The sequence below is a fragment of the Agelaius phoeniceus genome, chromosome Z (assembly GCF_051311805.1).
Source record: "Agelaius phoeniceus isolate bAgePho1 chromosome Z, bAgePho1.hap1, whole genome shotgun sequence".
Lineage (NCBI taxonomy): Eukaryota > Metazoa > Chordata > Aves > Passeriformes > Icteridae > Agelaius > Agelaius phoeniceus.
Window position 1 is genome coordinate 70,085,385 of NC_135303.1, and position 17,490 is coordinate 70,102,874.

The 17,490-nt window shown below is 36.3% G+C and overlaps 1 protein-coding gene across 1 annotated transcript in view; it reads left to right on the top strand.

Annotated features, from left to right (window-relative positions):
- The window catches only part of SV2C (synaptic vesicle glycoprotein 2C), a 119,928-nt gene that overhangs the window by 60,462 nt on the left and 41,976 nt on the right, over positions 1–17,490 (top strand). Inside the window, exon 4 of the mRNA XM_077171924.1 lies at positions 7,224–7,375. Within this exon, the coding sequence (XP_077028039.1) occupies positions 7,224–7,375 (152 nt within the window). The remainder of the gene's footprint in view (positions 1–7,223; positions 7,376–17,490) is intronic.

The window sequence follows — 17,490 nt, forward strand, 5'->3', positions numbered from 1 at the left end:
TAGTCAGGACTGCTGGTAAATGATGGAAAGTGGCTCAGTGGGCACTTCCACCATCACCTCTAGGGCTCCTGTATGGATCCTACCCAGGCCCAAACGTTTGAGCGTGTCTAAGTGATGTAGTGGGTCTCTGAACATTTCCCTTTGGATTATATGGGCTTCATTCTGCTTCTGCTCTTGCCTCACAGATCAGGAGGTTGGGTGCCCTGGGAGCAGCTGGTCTGACTGTTAAAAATTGAAACAAAGAAGACCCCAGTCTTTTCTTCATGCTTTGTCACTGTGTTTCCCCCTTCAGGTGAAAATGGCTGGGTTCTCTCCTTAGCCTGCCTTTGTTGTTAATATATTTACTGAAACCTTTTTTTGTCTTTACGGCAATACATAGGTTAAGAATCAGTTGGGCTTTGGCTCTTCTGATTTTCTCCCTGCATAATCTCATGACATCCCTGTATTCTTCCTGAGCAGCCTGCCTACTCTTTCTTAGATCATAAACTCTCTTATGTTTTTTCTGGAGTTCAGCTCTCTCTTCAGTCAGGCTGGTCTTCTTCCCTGTAGTCCAACTTTCAGCATATGGTGACAGCCTGGTCCTGCACTTCTAGGATTTCATTCCTGAAGAATGTCCAGTGGTCCTGGGCTCATTTGGCAACCACAACTGCCTCCCAAGGGACTTTCTCAACCAGGCTTCTAAACAGGCCCAAGTCTGCCCTCCACAAGTTCAAGGTACATGTTCTCCTTGCCAACTTTCCTTACTTCTCTGACAATGAAAGCTTATCACAGTGGCCCAGAGAGCCTCCAGCCATCATATCCCATCACCCACTAGTCCTCCTCTGCTCAGAAACAACAGTTCCAGTAGGGTGCCCTACCTTGTTGACATCCTGACCAGCTGTGTCAGGGCATTATCTTCCAGGAACCTCCTGGGCTGGTTCCTCCCCACTCTGTTGCTTTTCCAGCAGGCATCTGGTAGGTTGAAATCCCCCACAAGAACAGTGGGGGGATTGTGCCAGTGATTGTGAGAGCTGTCCCAATTGCTTCTAGACTATTTCACCTGCCTTTTCTTCCTGTTTTGGTGGTCTATAGCAGACACTGACCTTGGTATTTGTCTTTCAAGTAAAAACTTGAAGAGTGAAAAAGAAGAAGAAAATCTACAAAAGAAAGAATTAATTAGCATATGTGAAAGCAATTTATCTGACATATCTGACACATTTTTTGCTATTATATGCTTGAATGTAAATTAAACTTGATTTTTTAAATAGTGTTGGGTAAATAGGGGGAATGAGTTATTTATTTGTCAATTCATTTTTCGTCAGAACTGACTATTGTAGAGTTCAGTAAATTATCATGCGAATCATTTTTACAAGGACTCTCTTGCTATTAATAGCATACAGGCCACTTATGTACCTGCAAAAAAACTTCCTTACTCATAGTCCAAAGAAACACTTGTATTTAAAAATGGGTACAGTGATCAACAAAGCTTAGTCTTTAGTGTAATGCAGTTTTCTAGGTCTTTATCCAGCAGTTCTCAAGGAAAATGTTGATCTGTTTGCTCACCATTAAATACTTTGCCAGTCTAATGGCAGTTCTGAAAGGAAAACCACAGTGATATTTTTCAATGAGACTTGTGGTACTGGGATAGAAAACTGTTAAGAAAACTGTTATGTGCAATTGGATGGAAGGACAAGGAGTGATGGGCTGTTTCTAAATCTCTGAATCTGTGTTTTGAGCTCTATCACTTTTTAACAAATAACGAATAACAAGGTGACAACTTGCAAATGCAGTCTCACACAGACACTATCTATTTTTAGTCTGGATGTTGTTCAAGTTTGAAAGAGAAGACAAGGTATTTCAGACGAACACCACCCTACCTTGTATGTTTAGTATTCTGTAAGGGCTTTTTGTCCTTATTATCTCTATTCCTTTTATGCTTTTACATTTCAAGCCCTTTCGGCTAGTGAATCTGCAAATAAACAATAGCTTCCATCTGAAGCCAGAGGTTTCTGAATGCCTCACAGACGTGTTTTCATCCCAGCTGTCACACTGTGCAGTTGCCAAAATCTGTTGTGACAAATCACAGCTCTGAAGGTAGATTAGCAGACATTTATCATCTTTGTTTGTAACAGAGAAAATGCAAATGTATCTTAGCTTATTGTTTGTTTCACTGAATCCCACTCTCCTAAGGTGCACCCCTTAAATCTCCTTTTGGTTTCACCTTTCTCACAATTGCACAGAACAAACCTGAACTGAGAGTGTAAATAAATATGCATTCTCTCTTGCTTTGCCTACTTCTGATGGGGTTTATTACATAAGATGAAGAATAACTGAAAAAGATCATTATTTATTGTTCTTTTGATTGACATTTATGGTATTCTCCCACATATAAGCAATACGTGCAGTAGCAAAAGGTTCCTGCTATTTTATTAGTGTTGTTCTTTCATATATTCCTACATATTTATCAAAAAAAAATCAAGGCTGAAGGCATGTGTCCTTTTATTTCACATGAAAAGTCTGATTTTTATTGAGTGAGAGAACTTATTTCATGATTTTGGGCCAAGCTCAATGAAGTTTTGCCTCCTGTTGGTATTAGATTTTGCCTCATTACAGAATGTGTTATTCAGGAGACAGATATCACTCATGATCATCATCCCAGAGGCTTAGATCTGTGGGTTTTTAATCCTCTAAAAAAATGTTCAGACTCCACATAATTTATCTGTGAAGGAAGATAGGAAAAAAAGTACTTAGTTTTTGTACATACTAACAAGATACATACTATTCATGACCCAGAAGGAAGTAGTGCATGGACTTCTCTCTGATATCTGTGGGTAACATGTTTACATTGACTGCTTTGGTTAGGATAACTGAAGAGATAACAGAAATGAATAAGAGATGAGATATTAAAGCTTCAGCTTGTTTGAATAATTTTTGTTTAGGAAAGTTAAACTCCTTCCCATTTTTAGAATGAATAGTCTTCTCAAGTCAACCCACAATTTTCATGGGCTTTTTATCTGCACAGGGAGACATATCAAGAGAAGAATGTAGTTTCACATATCAAATTATTTTCTGCAAGTGACAATGAGCCATATCATTTACAAACACAGTAACAGTAAAGAGCCCACTGTATAATACCAATTCTTTGCCAGAAGCAGACTTAACACTGTAACCTGTGGGAAAATAGCATTTGCATTTCCCTTAAAACAAAAGATGAAGTCTTCCTACTGAGGCAGTTCTGCTTTTAATTTTACTTGAAATTCACTCCTGTACATGCCAACATGCATTTCACAAAATGTTGGCAGGCAACAAGAAGACAGTTGCTTTCAAACTTACAATACAAAAATGTTGAGAATCAAATTTTATTCCTTCCCTAAAAATATGGAAGGGCTCACCTGGACGCACTGAATTATTAAGGGTTTTTATGAGTGCAATTGAAGATGGGATCTAGCCAAAGTTTTCTTTTTTAAAACTGTTACAATTGTGTTCTTCTTTGCACCTGTTGCATGATTTATTGGTGGATTTCTTTAAATATGAACTTTTGATAAGTTAATTCATAAATAGCAGTAGTGGCTGAAAGATCTGAAAAATCCTCACAAGAAAGTGATGGAAGAAGTTGGAGATACTCTGATCTTCTCTTGTCCCAGTCTTGGAGATGTAGTTTATGCTTCTGCTAGCAATGTTCAGTATACCAGACACCATGTTAGTTCCATGATAGAAAATGACTGTAGTACCAAGCACAAGTTAAAACTTCTGCAAGTTGGGAAGAAATTTCTTTGCTCCTTAGAAGAGTTCTCAAGGTCCATTGAGTTTTTAGGACTATTTCTCATTGTTGTTTGGTGTGAGAACAATTGTAGCTGTTCCTACTCTCCCTTCCTGCTGTCACTTCCTCTGCATTTAGGAGCAAGTTTTAGGGAATGGAGACATGGCTACTGCCAGTTTGAGATTGTCCAGCATTAAGAGCAAAAGAACAGTCTTCTGCAGGAGGATGCTTCCTCTCCATCTTCCTCCTTGTTCCTTCAGTTTTGCAGTTGGTTAGCCTTTCTAAGATTTTCATAATCAATTTTTAGTCCTTGTAGTAGCTTTATGATATAAGAAGAGCTTCATATGTACCAGCATCCTAAAATACTCTGTACTTATATGAGGCTAGAAGGACGAGTTTAACCAGCTGAGAAGCAAATTTTCCATTCACAGGTTTAAGGCGCAGAAAAGCACATAACTCACTTTACTACACCATTGCTGTGAAACAAACACCTACAACTCTCCATAGCAGCAGTTTTCTGAATGATGAAAGTACATCCTGTATTTCTCCTTTAAACTCTAGACTGGTTATTTTCACTGTTTAGTCAATACAAACACACTATCTGGACTTTAAAGAATTTTTTAGCCTGTTGATGTACTCACTGGAAGCGCCAAATAAACCAATCAGTTGAAACGGAAGAATTGTGAGTTTTCAATGCTGATTTTTTTTTTCTTGCTTATTTGCATATCCTAAGTAAACATTTTTATTTTTTGGCTCCAGAATTCCTTTTACATGTATAAAGGGTCTATTTGCTAGCCAAGTTGCCCTATTGATTTGGACAGGGCTTCTTCTGTAGCTTTGGAGAACCTTTAGGATGTAGCATATATGTCAACCCATCTGGATCAGTTTTAATGGCTAAAGCAGCATTTACCTCTCATCATCCATTATATAGTTGATTCATGCTAACAGGTGGGAGGTGCCTTTTTAGCTACTTTTGGTCAGGTTCTCTTCATTTTGTGGCATTAAGACAAGGTAGATTTTCTCAACTTGAAACATCCACCCAATGGATGCCATGAGCAACCTATTAAATTAGGTCTTCTTGAAAGCGGACACCTATAACTCCTTATCAGCACTTTTCTTCTTTGTCAGGAAAGAGGAAGATCTTGTTTCTGGTTCTACTGGTAAATTTTTGACCTTAGAAAAGAAACTCTAATTACAACCATGAGTACTCTATTTGGAACAATGTGGGAGTGCAATTCAAAGCCATCTCTGCACCCTGGAGGGTTTATATCATAGCAGTAATCCTTTTATATTTATGAAACTGGAGAGCATTGAATCCATAAAAGCAGGGTTTCCCCATCACAGGAAAATGAGTTGTGGTTCTACTCTTGGCCATGCCCCCTCAATTTTTCCTCAGCCTAGGGGAAGCTCCAAGGACATTGTCCTTTGTTGCCTGTGACAGGGCAGTTTCCTAGTGAAGGCTTTAAGTATTTCGGCCCATGAGAAGAAGTGGGATACACCTTGTTAGCTGTGTATGTAACAGGAATTCCTAGAGGTGTAAACCTTTGCATTACCAGAAGAGCCTTTAATAGCTAGCAGGTTCAACTATGCAAAAGATTCGTTGTAAAGCTAAATATTGACCAGCAGTATTTCAGAAAAGACAAGGCTTCAGGATGTCCTAATTGGATCCTCCAGTACCTGAAGGGATCCTGTGAGAAAAATTGAGAGAGACTTTTTACAATCGTGTGTGGTGATAGAACAATGTGGAATGGCTTCAAACTGAAAGAGGGCAGGTTTAGGTTAGATACTAAGAAGAAATTCTTTCCTGTGAAGATGGTGAGGCATTGGAACAGGGTATTGAGGAATGTCGTGCCATCCATGGCAATGTTCAAGGCCAGATTGGATGGAGCTGTGTCTAGCGAAGGTGTCCCAGGTGTCCCTGCCCATATGAAGGGGTTGGAATCAGCTGATCTTTCAGGTTCTTTCCAACCTAAAGCGTTCTATGACTCTGTGAAGACCTGTACAAAGGAAAAGAGAAAACAGCAATCCCCTGTATAAGCTCAACCCAATACTTCATAACAGTACATGAAGATATATTAAAATAAACTGTATGGCTGTGGCACTGAACTTTCTTAGTGGTGAAATACCATTTCCGTATTCATGTTTCCCTTGTTAATATCTATTTAAAACTGTTTTGAGGTTTGCTGTTTGCTTCCAGTTTGGCAGCTGCCAGATGATACATAAATATGCATTTATCTTTAAAATTCACTTATAAATTCAAACCATGCCATATGTTGCATGTAATCTGAAGGTATTTTCTACATTGGAAAAAATAAAATCCACAAGCACTTGTTGTGATGTAGAACATTAGGCAGCTTGCATACATAGTGAGCAGATAAAGATAGTAAAAGATGACTTGGAAACTGGTACCAAAAGTGATACATATTTTGAGTTACTTTAATTTTTGTAAAACCAAGTTGAATCTTCTCTTTTTTTTTTTTTGTGCAACTGACCTTCAGACAATGATTATTTTACCATAAGAAAAAAATGAATATTATATTAATGCAAATGCTTTTCATAAAAAATGAAGTAAAAAGCCAGCGTGGACTTAGCTATTCGTGTAGTGTGACTGTGGTCACAAGGGTTTTCAGGGTGAAGAAGAGACGAGAATGTTGACTCCATGATCAGAAGGCTTGATTTATTATTTTATGATATATGTTACATTAGACTATACTAAAAAGCAATAGAAAGGAAAAGGTTTCTTCAGCAGCTAGCTAAGTTAAGAATAGAAAAAGAATGAATAACAAAGATCTGTGTCTCAGACAGAGCAAGAGCCAGCTCTGCCATGAGTGGTCAAGAAATCCAAACACCCACAGGAGACCAATCACCTGTTGCATTCCACAGCAGCAGATAACCATTGTTTACTTTGGTTGCTGAAAACTGCAGCTTCTCACAAGGAAAAATCCTAAGAAAGGATTTTTCATGAAAGATGTCTGCGACAATGTAGTCCAATTGAGTAGAATATGTTTTGAATTTTGTGAAAAAAAAATCCTAATGACATTTCGTTATTTCTTGGTTACCTAAATAATGGGAGGTAAGACTTAGAAAAATACCCATTACACTTTGGGAAAATGAGTAATATTTTTCCATTAGAAGCAATGTATTTTGGCATTTGTCAGTAGACTGCCATGATTTTGTAACGGTGAAAGTCAAGACTTCACACTGGTTTCTGTTCCAGTGACTGACACATTGACAATTCCCTTGAAACACTGAATGTAATAAATAGTACATAGAATTTTCAAGGAAATATTTGACAAAAAATTACATCCAAACACTTATGAAAGTTTTCTCTAGAGTTCTCCAATATATGGTGCAATTTAAAAAAAACCACTTGCCAGAGAAGGTGCTTGTATTTGAGGTTTCTGATGACTGCTGCTACAGGCTTGTTCAAACTTTATCTAGCTGTAACTCTCTTGCTTAATCCATTATCTGTATCTCCTTGTAGGATCGGTGGAGCTATGCCAACAGTCTTCTCCTATTTTTCGGAAGTGCTTGCTCGGGAGAAACGAGGTGAACACCTGAGCTGGCTCTGCATGTTTTGGATGATTGGTGGCATCTACGCTTCCGCAATGGCTTGGGCAATAATTCCTCATTATGGTAAGAAAAGCCATAGAAGAAAGAAAAATCTCCTTGTGATTTGGAGGTATTCTAGTATGAAATTAAAGATCTTGAAGCTTGATAGCTTAAAGAAGAGACTTCGTATCTGTTTTTGAACTAGTGATCTAACTGATAAAAATAATAATAATTATTATTATATTATATTATGTTATGTTTTATATTATATTTTTATATTTATTATTAATATTATTATTTAATGATTCCTTTTGGAGGGTATAGTGGGAATAGATTGTATGCCAAATAATAAATAATTTATTACAATATGCAAAACTTCAGCAATATCCATATTCAGTCAGATTTTTTAAATTACCGAAAATCTGTACACAATAAAATTTAATTGGTGTCATTGTTAAATCTGGAGAAAATAGATGATGTGGAGATTTCCATCAGAGAAATTTTAAATTGCAGGAATGTCTAAGTAGTGATACTTTGATACAGTGATAGTTTGTGAATTGAACATTCTTGACAAGAAGAGTAAGAACTTTCTTAATGTTTGCAGTGCTGAAACCTGAAATTAGTCTGAAAATAAAGCTGTATTGAATGTTTCTTAGTAGATATTTTTAGTGGTGTAAAAACTGATAAATGAAACATAGTATATTTAAATGTTGTGGGGAAGTGTGAGGGCAATGGCTGAAGCTATACCCACGTAAAATACAAGCTACTTTGTCAAAGAACTCTTTAATTTCTCTGACATAGTTAAACACAATATGGAGGTACAGATTCAATTCTTTGTCTCTTGTGCTTGCATTTTACAAGACCTAAGTGCTCACAGGTCTCCAGGGTTGCTCTGACTGCTCAGGCATTCTTAAAAATCAGCTTCTTAAGCAGTTCTCTCTGGCAGGCCTCAAGTGAAGTAAAGCAGCGCTGTGAGCTGGCATCCAAAGCAGCTTCCTTTAGCCAAGCGATGAGGTTTATCAAAGCATTATTGTGAAGGTTTGCTTGAAGTGATGGGAATATTTAGCAAGTGATAATGTCCAGAAATAAATTATAATAGTGCAGACTAATCAAATACCTAGACTGTTGCATTAAAATTATTTTAGGGTTCAGTACACTAAACCTGAATCTCTATCTTCAACCTTGCCTTTTGACTTTGAACTTCTGGAAGCAAAGAGAGGAATTTGTGCTGACAAGGCACAATATGGATTTTTTTTCCAAAGTAGTAAATTGCTCTGGATGCCAAGTATTTTTTGCTTTCCTATGGACTTTTATTTTCTTTATCGTTCCATGGAAAATGCAAACATTATGACAGAGTAATTTACATAGGTTGTCTAATTTAATGTAGATTTTATAAATAACTTTATATCCTTTACTGAGGTGCTTTTAGAACATCACATGGCAGTATATTTTAATATAGTGCACTTATACCAAAGGAGTGTCACTACAGGGAAAACATTTCTCTTTCTTTAGCAGAGGAAGAATATCAGCAACAAAAAGGGGTGCTGCACTGAGTTTGTTGTTGTTCTTGTTTTTGTTGTTGCTTTTTCCACCTACAAAAATATTTGTTAAATAATAAAAGACAAGAGAAAGTAAAAAGCAATTTGAAAACATAGTATGCTTTAGAGCTAGACATACAAATCACTACTTGCAGTTTATTAAGGTAAGTTACAATGAACAAAAAAAGGCCAAAAAATCAAGCTATCAGAAGAATCCTTTTTCAGAGTAAAAGAAGTAAGTTTGTATATCATTTTGGCAAAAATTGCTCCCAGGGCAAGCCCTGCTCCAGCATTTGGGGAGTGTGGTCACACATTGCTGTCCCCTCACAGAAACATTCCAGGTCAAGGAAACACCCATTCAGATGTCTACACCATTTGTATTACATGCATTACAAGGAGGCTCTTATGGTATTTTCTCTTTTACTATTTCTGAATTATTTCTATGTAGATTTATTTTGCCAGAATTAAACAGATAGAGATTTTCCTCCAAATCCCTTTCTGTACTTCTCATCATTCACATCTTCAGTGACCAGGAAGCAAAACATAATTATTATAAACTACACACCCACTTTTAAACTGCATTTGTATTTGTGCATGGGTATTTCTGTGTTCTCTGCTTCTCACTTGAGGACCTGACAAGGTTTGGTTTTCTCAGCTGGACTCAGAAGTTATTCAACAGCAATGAATGAAGCTCCATCTGTAAAAAAAGCAATAAACTGTCATTGAGCACAGTGGAATTATTCTTCTCTTAATAGAAAGATACCAGGTCAACAGAGTAGAATACTTATGAATGTTCTTTTCTTCCCTCATTTACCAATGTATTCCTTTCATTTGTAGTTCTTCTTATACAAGCTACTTTTAAAAAGTCCTGGGTTCATAAGCATACCTTATCTAGCCCAAGGCGGACTGTGAAGCTATATATGTATGTTTGCCCATTGAACATTTAGATACATCTTTCTGGGAGAAAGCACAGATTACTCTGTATATGTAACAGTTTATCTCTGTTGCTGTTCAAGCAGCATAGCAGTCTGAAACAGGAGATGCCCTGGAACACAAAATAAAATGTTGATAACTGTTGTTTTGACATCAACATGTTATTAACTGAAGGATAAGTGTGATGCAGTGCTGCCGTCACCACATATGGAAAGGCTAATATCATCTGGAAGACAAGCATCTCTCTAGCAAGGCTTTTTGACTTAAATATCTGTTGGCCATTGTTTAAAAACTGAAAGTTTGTGTAGACCTGTTCAAGGTCTCCTAAACTGGAGCTCAGGCTGTGGAGAAGAAACATCTGCAGAGAAATGCTTCAAATTGCAACTAATTTTAAAAGTCTCAGATTAGACTGTTAAAAAGAAATATCTCTCTATAGTGCTTATATCAGTCTGGAGAGGAGAATTAACAATTATTCTGTAAATACTTCTGCAAGTGCAGTTTTAATTTCAGCTTCCTGTTTCAAAGTAGAGTAGTTCAAAGATGTCAGAGACTTCAACAGTGTATTACAATAGTCTTCAAAAATGTTTGGTTTTCAAATTATGAAGAATCCCAAGAAAGAGAAATTTTAGTTTAAAATCCAGATATTTATATAGTACAAAATTTTTTACACCAAGTTTATTATTTAGTCTGAGAATAGGAATTAAAAAGAATTTTGAAAATTGTTTTATCAGTTATTAAAAAATAAAAAAATTCTGTGCCATGATTGTAAAAATCAGTCTCAATTTTTATTGTAACATATCTCCAAACTAAACATCAGGGGAAGCTAGATAAGGATTTCGGCATCCTTAGCCTATCAGTTCTGATATTCTGTCTGATTTTATGCACTTTGCCTGTAAGAGTCATACAAGCCTTTTCTGGCTTTATGGACTATAGGGAAATCTTTTGAAATTTGCAACATTCCCTACAGTATTTTACTTAGTCATAAAACATATTGACTTCGCTGGTTCTTAAATCTTATTCTTGAACAAGAAGAGGAGTGCTTGACCAAAAAGAAATCAGATTGCAAGGAAGAGAACAGGATGGTGCAGATATCCAGGCTGTTACAGCATAAACTTCAGGGGGAACCTGAAGCTTTTTCCAGACTCTCACACCCCACTTCTGGTATTAACCAGAGAAGAGAAGAGATAGCCATGTCAAATGACATTAGTGAACAAGTCTCCACTGTATGGCCAGAGAAGAGACATTACCTCCATAAATATGCAAAAGATTCCAGTTAAATTAGGCTCCATTATTCCCTAAACCACTTCAAATTTAATAATAAAGAATCAAGAAAATAGTAAAAACACTTCTTTCTAACACTTTCAGTACAAATCAGATGTAAGTTTAAACATTCTTTCAGACAAGGGTAATCACATTATATGACAGATCTTCACCTAAAGTATTCATTTTTCATCACTAGAGCCTTTTGTCCTACTAAATTGAGGACCACTTACTTGTGTTCATAAGACAGGTATTTAGCACTATTCAGGAAACAAACTTGGAGTAAAAAAGTGTGGAATAAGAAATCTACAGAAATGGCATTCCATTTCAGAAGTGAAGATTTCTTGCCTAGGTGTAGTGTGTCTCTCTGGCTGTAAGTGGGAATGTATTAATATGTTCTCTATTACAGCAGAGTTTTGTATTGCATCAGCAAACAATTGATGTTTTATGCTGTGACTAAAAGTCACAGTTACAAATTATAAACTTGTCACTTGTCACAAATGATATTTCTACTTCAGTCATTAGAGCTTTACTAGAGAAGGCCATTTTTTCCTGAATGTATTTTTTTTTGAGAGAGGAAGTTCTTTACAGTAACAGAACTTAAAAATACAGAAATAGAAGTGTCCAAATAATGCACTCACTCTTGTCTTACAAAGCACTATATTTAGAATACTAACTTCTATTTTAAAAAATTTTAATTATGTCTCCTACTGGAAATTTTTGTATTCATTTCCTGGTCAGTAAAATATATTAAATATATTCACTTCTATTCTCTCTGAATGTTTTTTCTTTTTTTTTTTTTTATCATGTCAATATGATTAAATGAATTTAAAGGGCAGAAAAAGGGACTTAATTTAGATAGGATAGAAGTTAAGTTTCAAATGCAGTTGTTATATAGTACTAATATGAACTGCCAAATATATTTACAGATTCTTCATTCACTGGATGTTGTCAAGGGCACATGAAACAACAGATTGTCCTTAACAGTTTAGAACTATGCTAAATTCACTAGACCTACTAATGGACACCTGTTGACTGTTCTTATTCTACTTTCCATCATTAGATAAGTCTTTTTTTAGGCCCAGGAGTATATAATGGCGTCTGACTGCAAATGTGAGGAGAATGGACCAATCTGTTTTTCTTTTGAGTAAAAACTGGTTTGCAAAGTGGCCTGAAAAATATTTCTCGGTTTGTAGCAGAAGATTGTTGTGGTAAAGCAATTAAATTAATCTGAAGAAATTTGCTCTGTTGGCAATGAAAGTGATCCTTTTATCACCCTTTACCATGATGGCTTGAAAACATTTTTGTTGTACTTTCCATGTCATGTGTGCTCCATTTTTGTGTCATCCAACTGAAGATAAAAAAGATAAACCTATCTTCAAGACAGCAATGAAATCCCCTTCTGCATGAAAGCGTCATGAACTGTAGAGTAGTAAAACAGGCAAGGCAGCAGGCCTGCATGCAGCAGCTATGCAGATGAGGAGATAGATACTGGCTCACTGTGCAATTCACAGCATGCAAAGCACCAGGCAGTGTTAATGGAGGAATTAACCTCTCAGGCTGCTGCAGATTTAACTGAGAACATGATGGACTAAAATTGTGGAGCAGCAATGAAAAAAGAAAACCTTTTAACTCCCTTATTCTGTCTGGGTTTTTGTTGGGCTAAAGGGTTTCTCAGTGTCACACAGCAGCGGTGGTATTGGGTTAAAAATTCCCACACTAATGCTACATACTATCAGTGGGTTAGAGACTTAGGGCATAGCAAGTACTAGTGCTTGATGAGCAATAAAAGTAGAAGGATCTTAGGAGTCATTCATCTTTCAGCACTTCTGGTGAGCAGACCTGGATCCTTTTAAATGGTAGGAGCTGTTTAGTGTGGATTTACAGACTCATCTGATATTTCTGTCAAGGGTTGGTAGTACAGATAATGAAAAAGATTTTATAATGGTGTGTTTGTTAAGCATCTGAATGAAACTGCCATGAAAGAAGTAAAAGCTCAGCTTGAGGCTGCAGGGGCCATTATGGACTCTGGTTTGAAGCAAGTTGATGCAACAGATGCCCCTCAAAGTTCCCACACCCCCATTCTATTAAACACTTACTGTTCCTTCACTTGTGTTGGGGTAGACTAGAAAACAGCAAATAAAGAAAAAATTATTAGAATTTTTTAAAAAATAGAAAAACAAGGAGCATCGAATAGTCCCAGCACATATAGGAAAATACATGTCTATCAAATTATCCTGGCTGGTAGCTCCAAATGGAAGACAGAAAGCTTCTTGGCCAAATAACCCTGCACTGGTAGAAAAAGTACGTTGGTCCTAATTTAATTTCTAAAATTCTGGACCATAAATTTTTAAAAATTCCAATTCCTTAATATTACTTTTCTTTTCTATTGTTTTCCTCAAACATGACTTTAAAAATTTTCCTTTTCAAGGTAGTTTAGAACAAATTCATGCCATAGCAACAGCTGTTTGGGAAAAAGTTGAACCCAAGATTTTCTGTTATATGGTAGTTTGGTACTTTTGCAGAACGTGTCTGAATTTCATCAGTTGTCCAGTACAAAGAGAAATGCCAAAGAAGGTGGCCTGGGTAAGAGAACCATGGGTTTTTTTCTCAGCTGTAAAAAGCTCACAAATGCACCAAGAAATTTGCAGAATTTGAAATCAATATATTGTGCTTTTTCTTAAGACTTGGAGGAAACATGTAAACCAAAATTTAAACCAAGAACAAATTTTCAAATTTGCCTCATACAATTTCCTTTCTGATCTATCTTCTCTCTTCAGAATCAGCCTTCACAAATGAAAAATACCATTTAAGGTTTAAATAAGTTAGAGCTTTGTTAAGGTTGAATCTGCATTTGCTATGAGACTGTGTCATTCTGTATAAATGGAATAGATCAGACATAAAGGCATCTACTATGTCACACAACATCTGTTGATCTTTTTTGCATTCCTCTAAGAGGCAAAGTGATTGATCCCCAATGTGCTATTCTTCCCCCTGCAAATACTTAATGCACTTACATTTATCAGGTATTCTGCAAATGAAGCTTTATCTATACTTTTTCAAATCTGAGTTAATTAAAGTGTGTACAAGGCAGTTTCAATGTTAACTTGAGTTATCAACTTCTATTTGTGAATTGTTCCTCATTTGAAATAATCCTATTAAATTAGATTATACTGAATGTGTACTTTTAAAAAATCTTCATCTTTAGGAACAACAATAATGACAGAGTACAGCAGAGTTTAGAAGTGCTGCTTATGCAAATCTAGCTAGGAGAGCAAATAAACCCCACTTTATCAGTTTTTTTTTTATTTTCTGTGCTCTAATGCACAGTTTGAAATGGTCATTTCAATGTTTATATTTGCAAGCCCTAGAAGTTTAAGTAGCTTTTAGCACATCTACTTAATGAGCACTAAAGATGCTCATTAATGAGCTTCAAATATAACCTTTTCCTTGGCACTTCAGGCTGAAGGTGAAAGAGAAAATTTGTTTAGGGAAAGGTTCAGTAAAAATCTAGCAAATTGTTTTGTGAGCAAAGAAGATATGAGGCTCAATTTCCTAGGGGTTTCTGTCAATCACCTTTTGATCCTGGTGAACTCCCTTCTGCTCTCTCTTCCCCTGTGTTGCTTACAAGGCACCACAGCAGTCCTTTTAGTTTGTCCTTGCTTTTTCTAGGTCCCTTTCTGCTACACTCTCTACAGTTCCCCCTTCTTTCCCCCAGAACTCTGGAATAAGAAACATTCAGATATCCACACTCTCACCACGCTCCCCGGTGCAATACAGCCCTGGCCTAGCTGCTCTCAGGTAGAAAGCAACTCATTTTGACCTGGGTCAGACCAGTGCCAAAGCCAATGGACTGAGTGGCTATGCTGCATTCCCCATACCCAGGTAGGCTTCAGCATCCATGAGGGACCACTGATATCTCCTGCCTTTTCCTTCATCTTCCACTGGACTCTCTCTTCTCTGCCTGGGCAGCATATTTCACAAGGCTTTGGAGAATGTGACTGTCTTTGGGACTATTACTTCCTGTGACATTTGATTGAAGCATCTTAATGGCTTTAAAGAATGCTGGTGGAGGAACTGACAGACAGGTGAACAGACTGTTGTCATAAACATCATTGTTCAATGCCATAAACACAATTTTCCACAAAAACTGTAGTAATAGTCAATCATTCTTATGACAATAAAATAGTCAACTTTTCAGCCTCACTGTTAATGAAAAATCAGTTTCCCACAATAAATTGGTCTTCAGTATAATTTAAGGAAATTTAAATCCAGGTTAATAAAGCTGCCTTACAAACCTGTTCAGATTGACCAGCAGAAGTACCTGCAGTGTCAGACATTAACCTTGCTTTTCATGTCTAGAAACAAGGAAGATGCTAATCAGATATGATTTCTTTGTTAATATTTTTAATGTTAAGTCACAAAAAACCTATGTTTGATTTTTTGACTGTTCTACAACAGATGAAAAAATCATGAGATAAAGCATATACAAAAATACATTAATTTCCTCTGTAACATAATATGGCATTATAAATTTGCCGACCATACTTTCATATTATTTCTGTGGCTTGCAGAGCTATCTGCTTTGAAGAACTTGGTGATTTTCCTTTTAGTAATAGTTTCTTTTCACTTTAATAATATATTCTTTCTAAGAATTGCATATACAATTGTAATATAATTTTTCAGTTTGCAGTCCAGTTGCCTTTAAAATAAAATTAACAAAATCAATTGCAAATGACATTGGATTTTTTTTTTTCAAGAAGTTTGTTCATACTTTTTCTCAGAGGAAAATATTTTGTGTTACTTTTGAAAGTCATGCCTACTTTAGTGAAAGTAATTCCACTGAGGTCTATTCAAATATCCATGCTTACCAGTGTATGTGACTATCACACTTTTAGGAGAGGAACTTGTTCAAAAATATGGCAAAACCAGATCTACCTCCCTTACAGTGTTTGTGCACTTCATATTTCCAAGACAGCTCTGTTTTTATACCTTACAAAGATGTTAGCAGAAAACAGTATAAAATGAGCAGTGATAAGCATTAAGATTTCATAGTGAGGGCTCTAGGCTGAGGTTTCCATTCCCAATTTCCTCAGCTTTGGTGCTGGGCAAGGTGAAGAAATGCTGCTTTCTACTACTCACTATTCCTCCCTTGCTGTTTGAATTGCTATTGCTTTCTTTTTAGTACTGGGGCAACTTGATTTTAGGCATTGAATGTTTTGGTCACCCTCTTAGTTGTTTCAAGAAAGTGGCACTGCCATGTAATAAAAAAGTAAGGAAATACAGATAAAGATGCAATAAAGGTAAGACTTTTATGTAGTTTTATTTTCCCACAGAAACATTATTTAGTTCAGTCTGATACAAACGTTTGATTCCTTTATGATTCTAGGCTCTCAAGGAAGTCATGAAGCTGTATAAAATAAAGAATGTAAAATAATTATCTGTTTTCTTAATGTATTGTGTTTTCATTGTTTCCTTCATAATTGCATTTCAAACACTGTGACTGACTGCTCACAGGCACAATCCACCTCCTGCTGCCACTATGATAGACTGACAGTTATTAGTACTGATTTGAGCGTGCAAAAAATATTTTGTTGGAAGTTTGACCAAGGCTTGAATTCAAGACTTCTGACCCATTGTTCACACAGAACAGAAAGGCCTTACAGTCTGTACAGTAAGGCCAGAAATGTGGCCAGGCTTGTTCAATTGGCTGCTGTTAGATTAGAAGATAATTCCTAGAATGCACATTGGCTCTAATAATTTGATCACATAAACTACCTGCTTCGTCTATATGTCTCTCTTACAGGGATAAGATATTACTCCTTTTCATTTTTTTTAAGAGAAAACAAGAGGCAAGCGAAATAGCAAAAAAGGAAATAATACTTTAATCACAGCACTGATATGCTTATTGAAAATAAGCTATTTTCTTGCAACACTGTTCAAACAAATAAATATAATGGTTAAATTTTGAAAGAGTTTCTTGAATTACAGAGATATTCTGTTGTTACACTGCAGGAGCACACAAAAGGTAGAATGTGTATCACTGACAAAAGACATGTCCTCTTGGTATTCTTCAATATTGTTCCAGCATTTCAATTAATGTTTTGTTTCTACGTTAAGCTAGATAAGGAGGCCCCATTTTCTTTTCATAAGCTACAGTGTTTCATTGTGCCTTTTACTGATTGTCCTTTTTGATTAATTGCTTCTCTTTCCTTCTTTTCCATGAGCCCATTATTTAAATATCCTTAGTCCAGATGCACATAAATCACTGGGAGTCCTGGAGCAGGACAGGAACACTTACATTTTCAATTAGTTTCCATCTAACTGCTGCTTTTAGCAGTGTCTGCAACAACTCATTACTTCAAATATAGCACCATTTGTGATCTCATGGCCGTGGATAGATGGTGGAGGGTGCCACACAAGAATACACAGATATCATTGTATCTGTATTTTCACACAAGAATACAT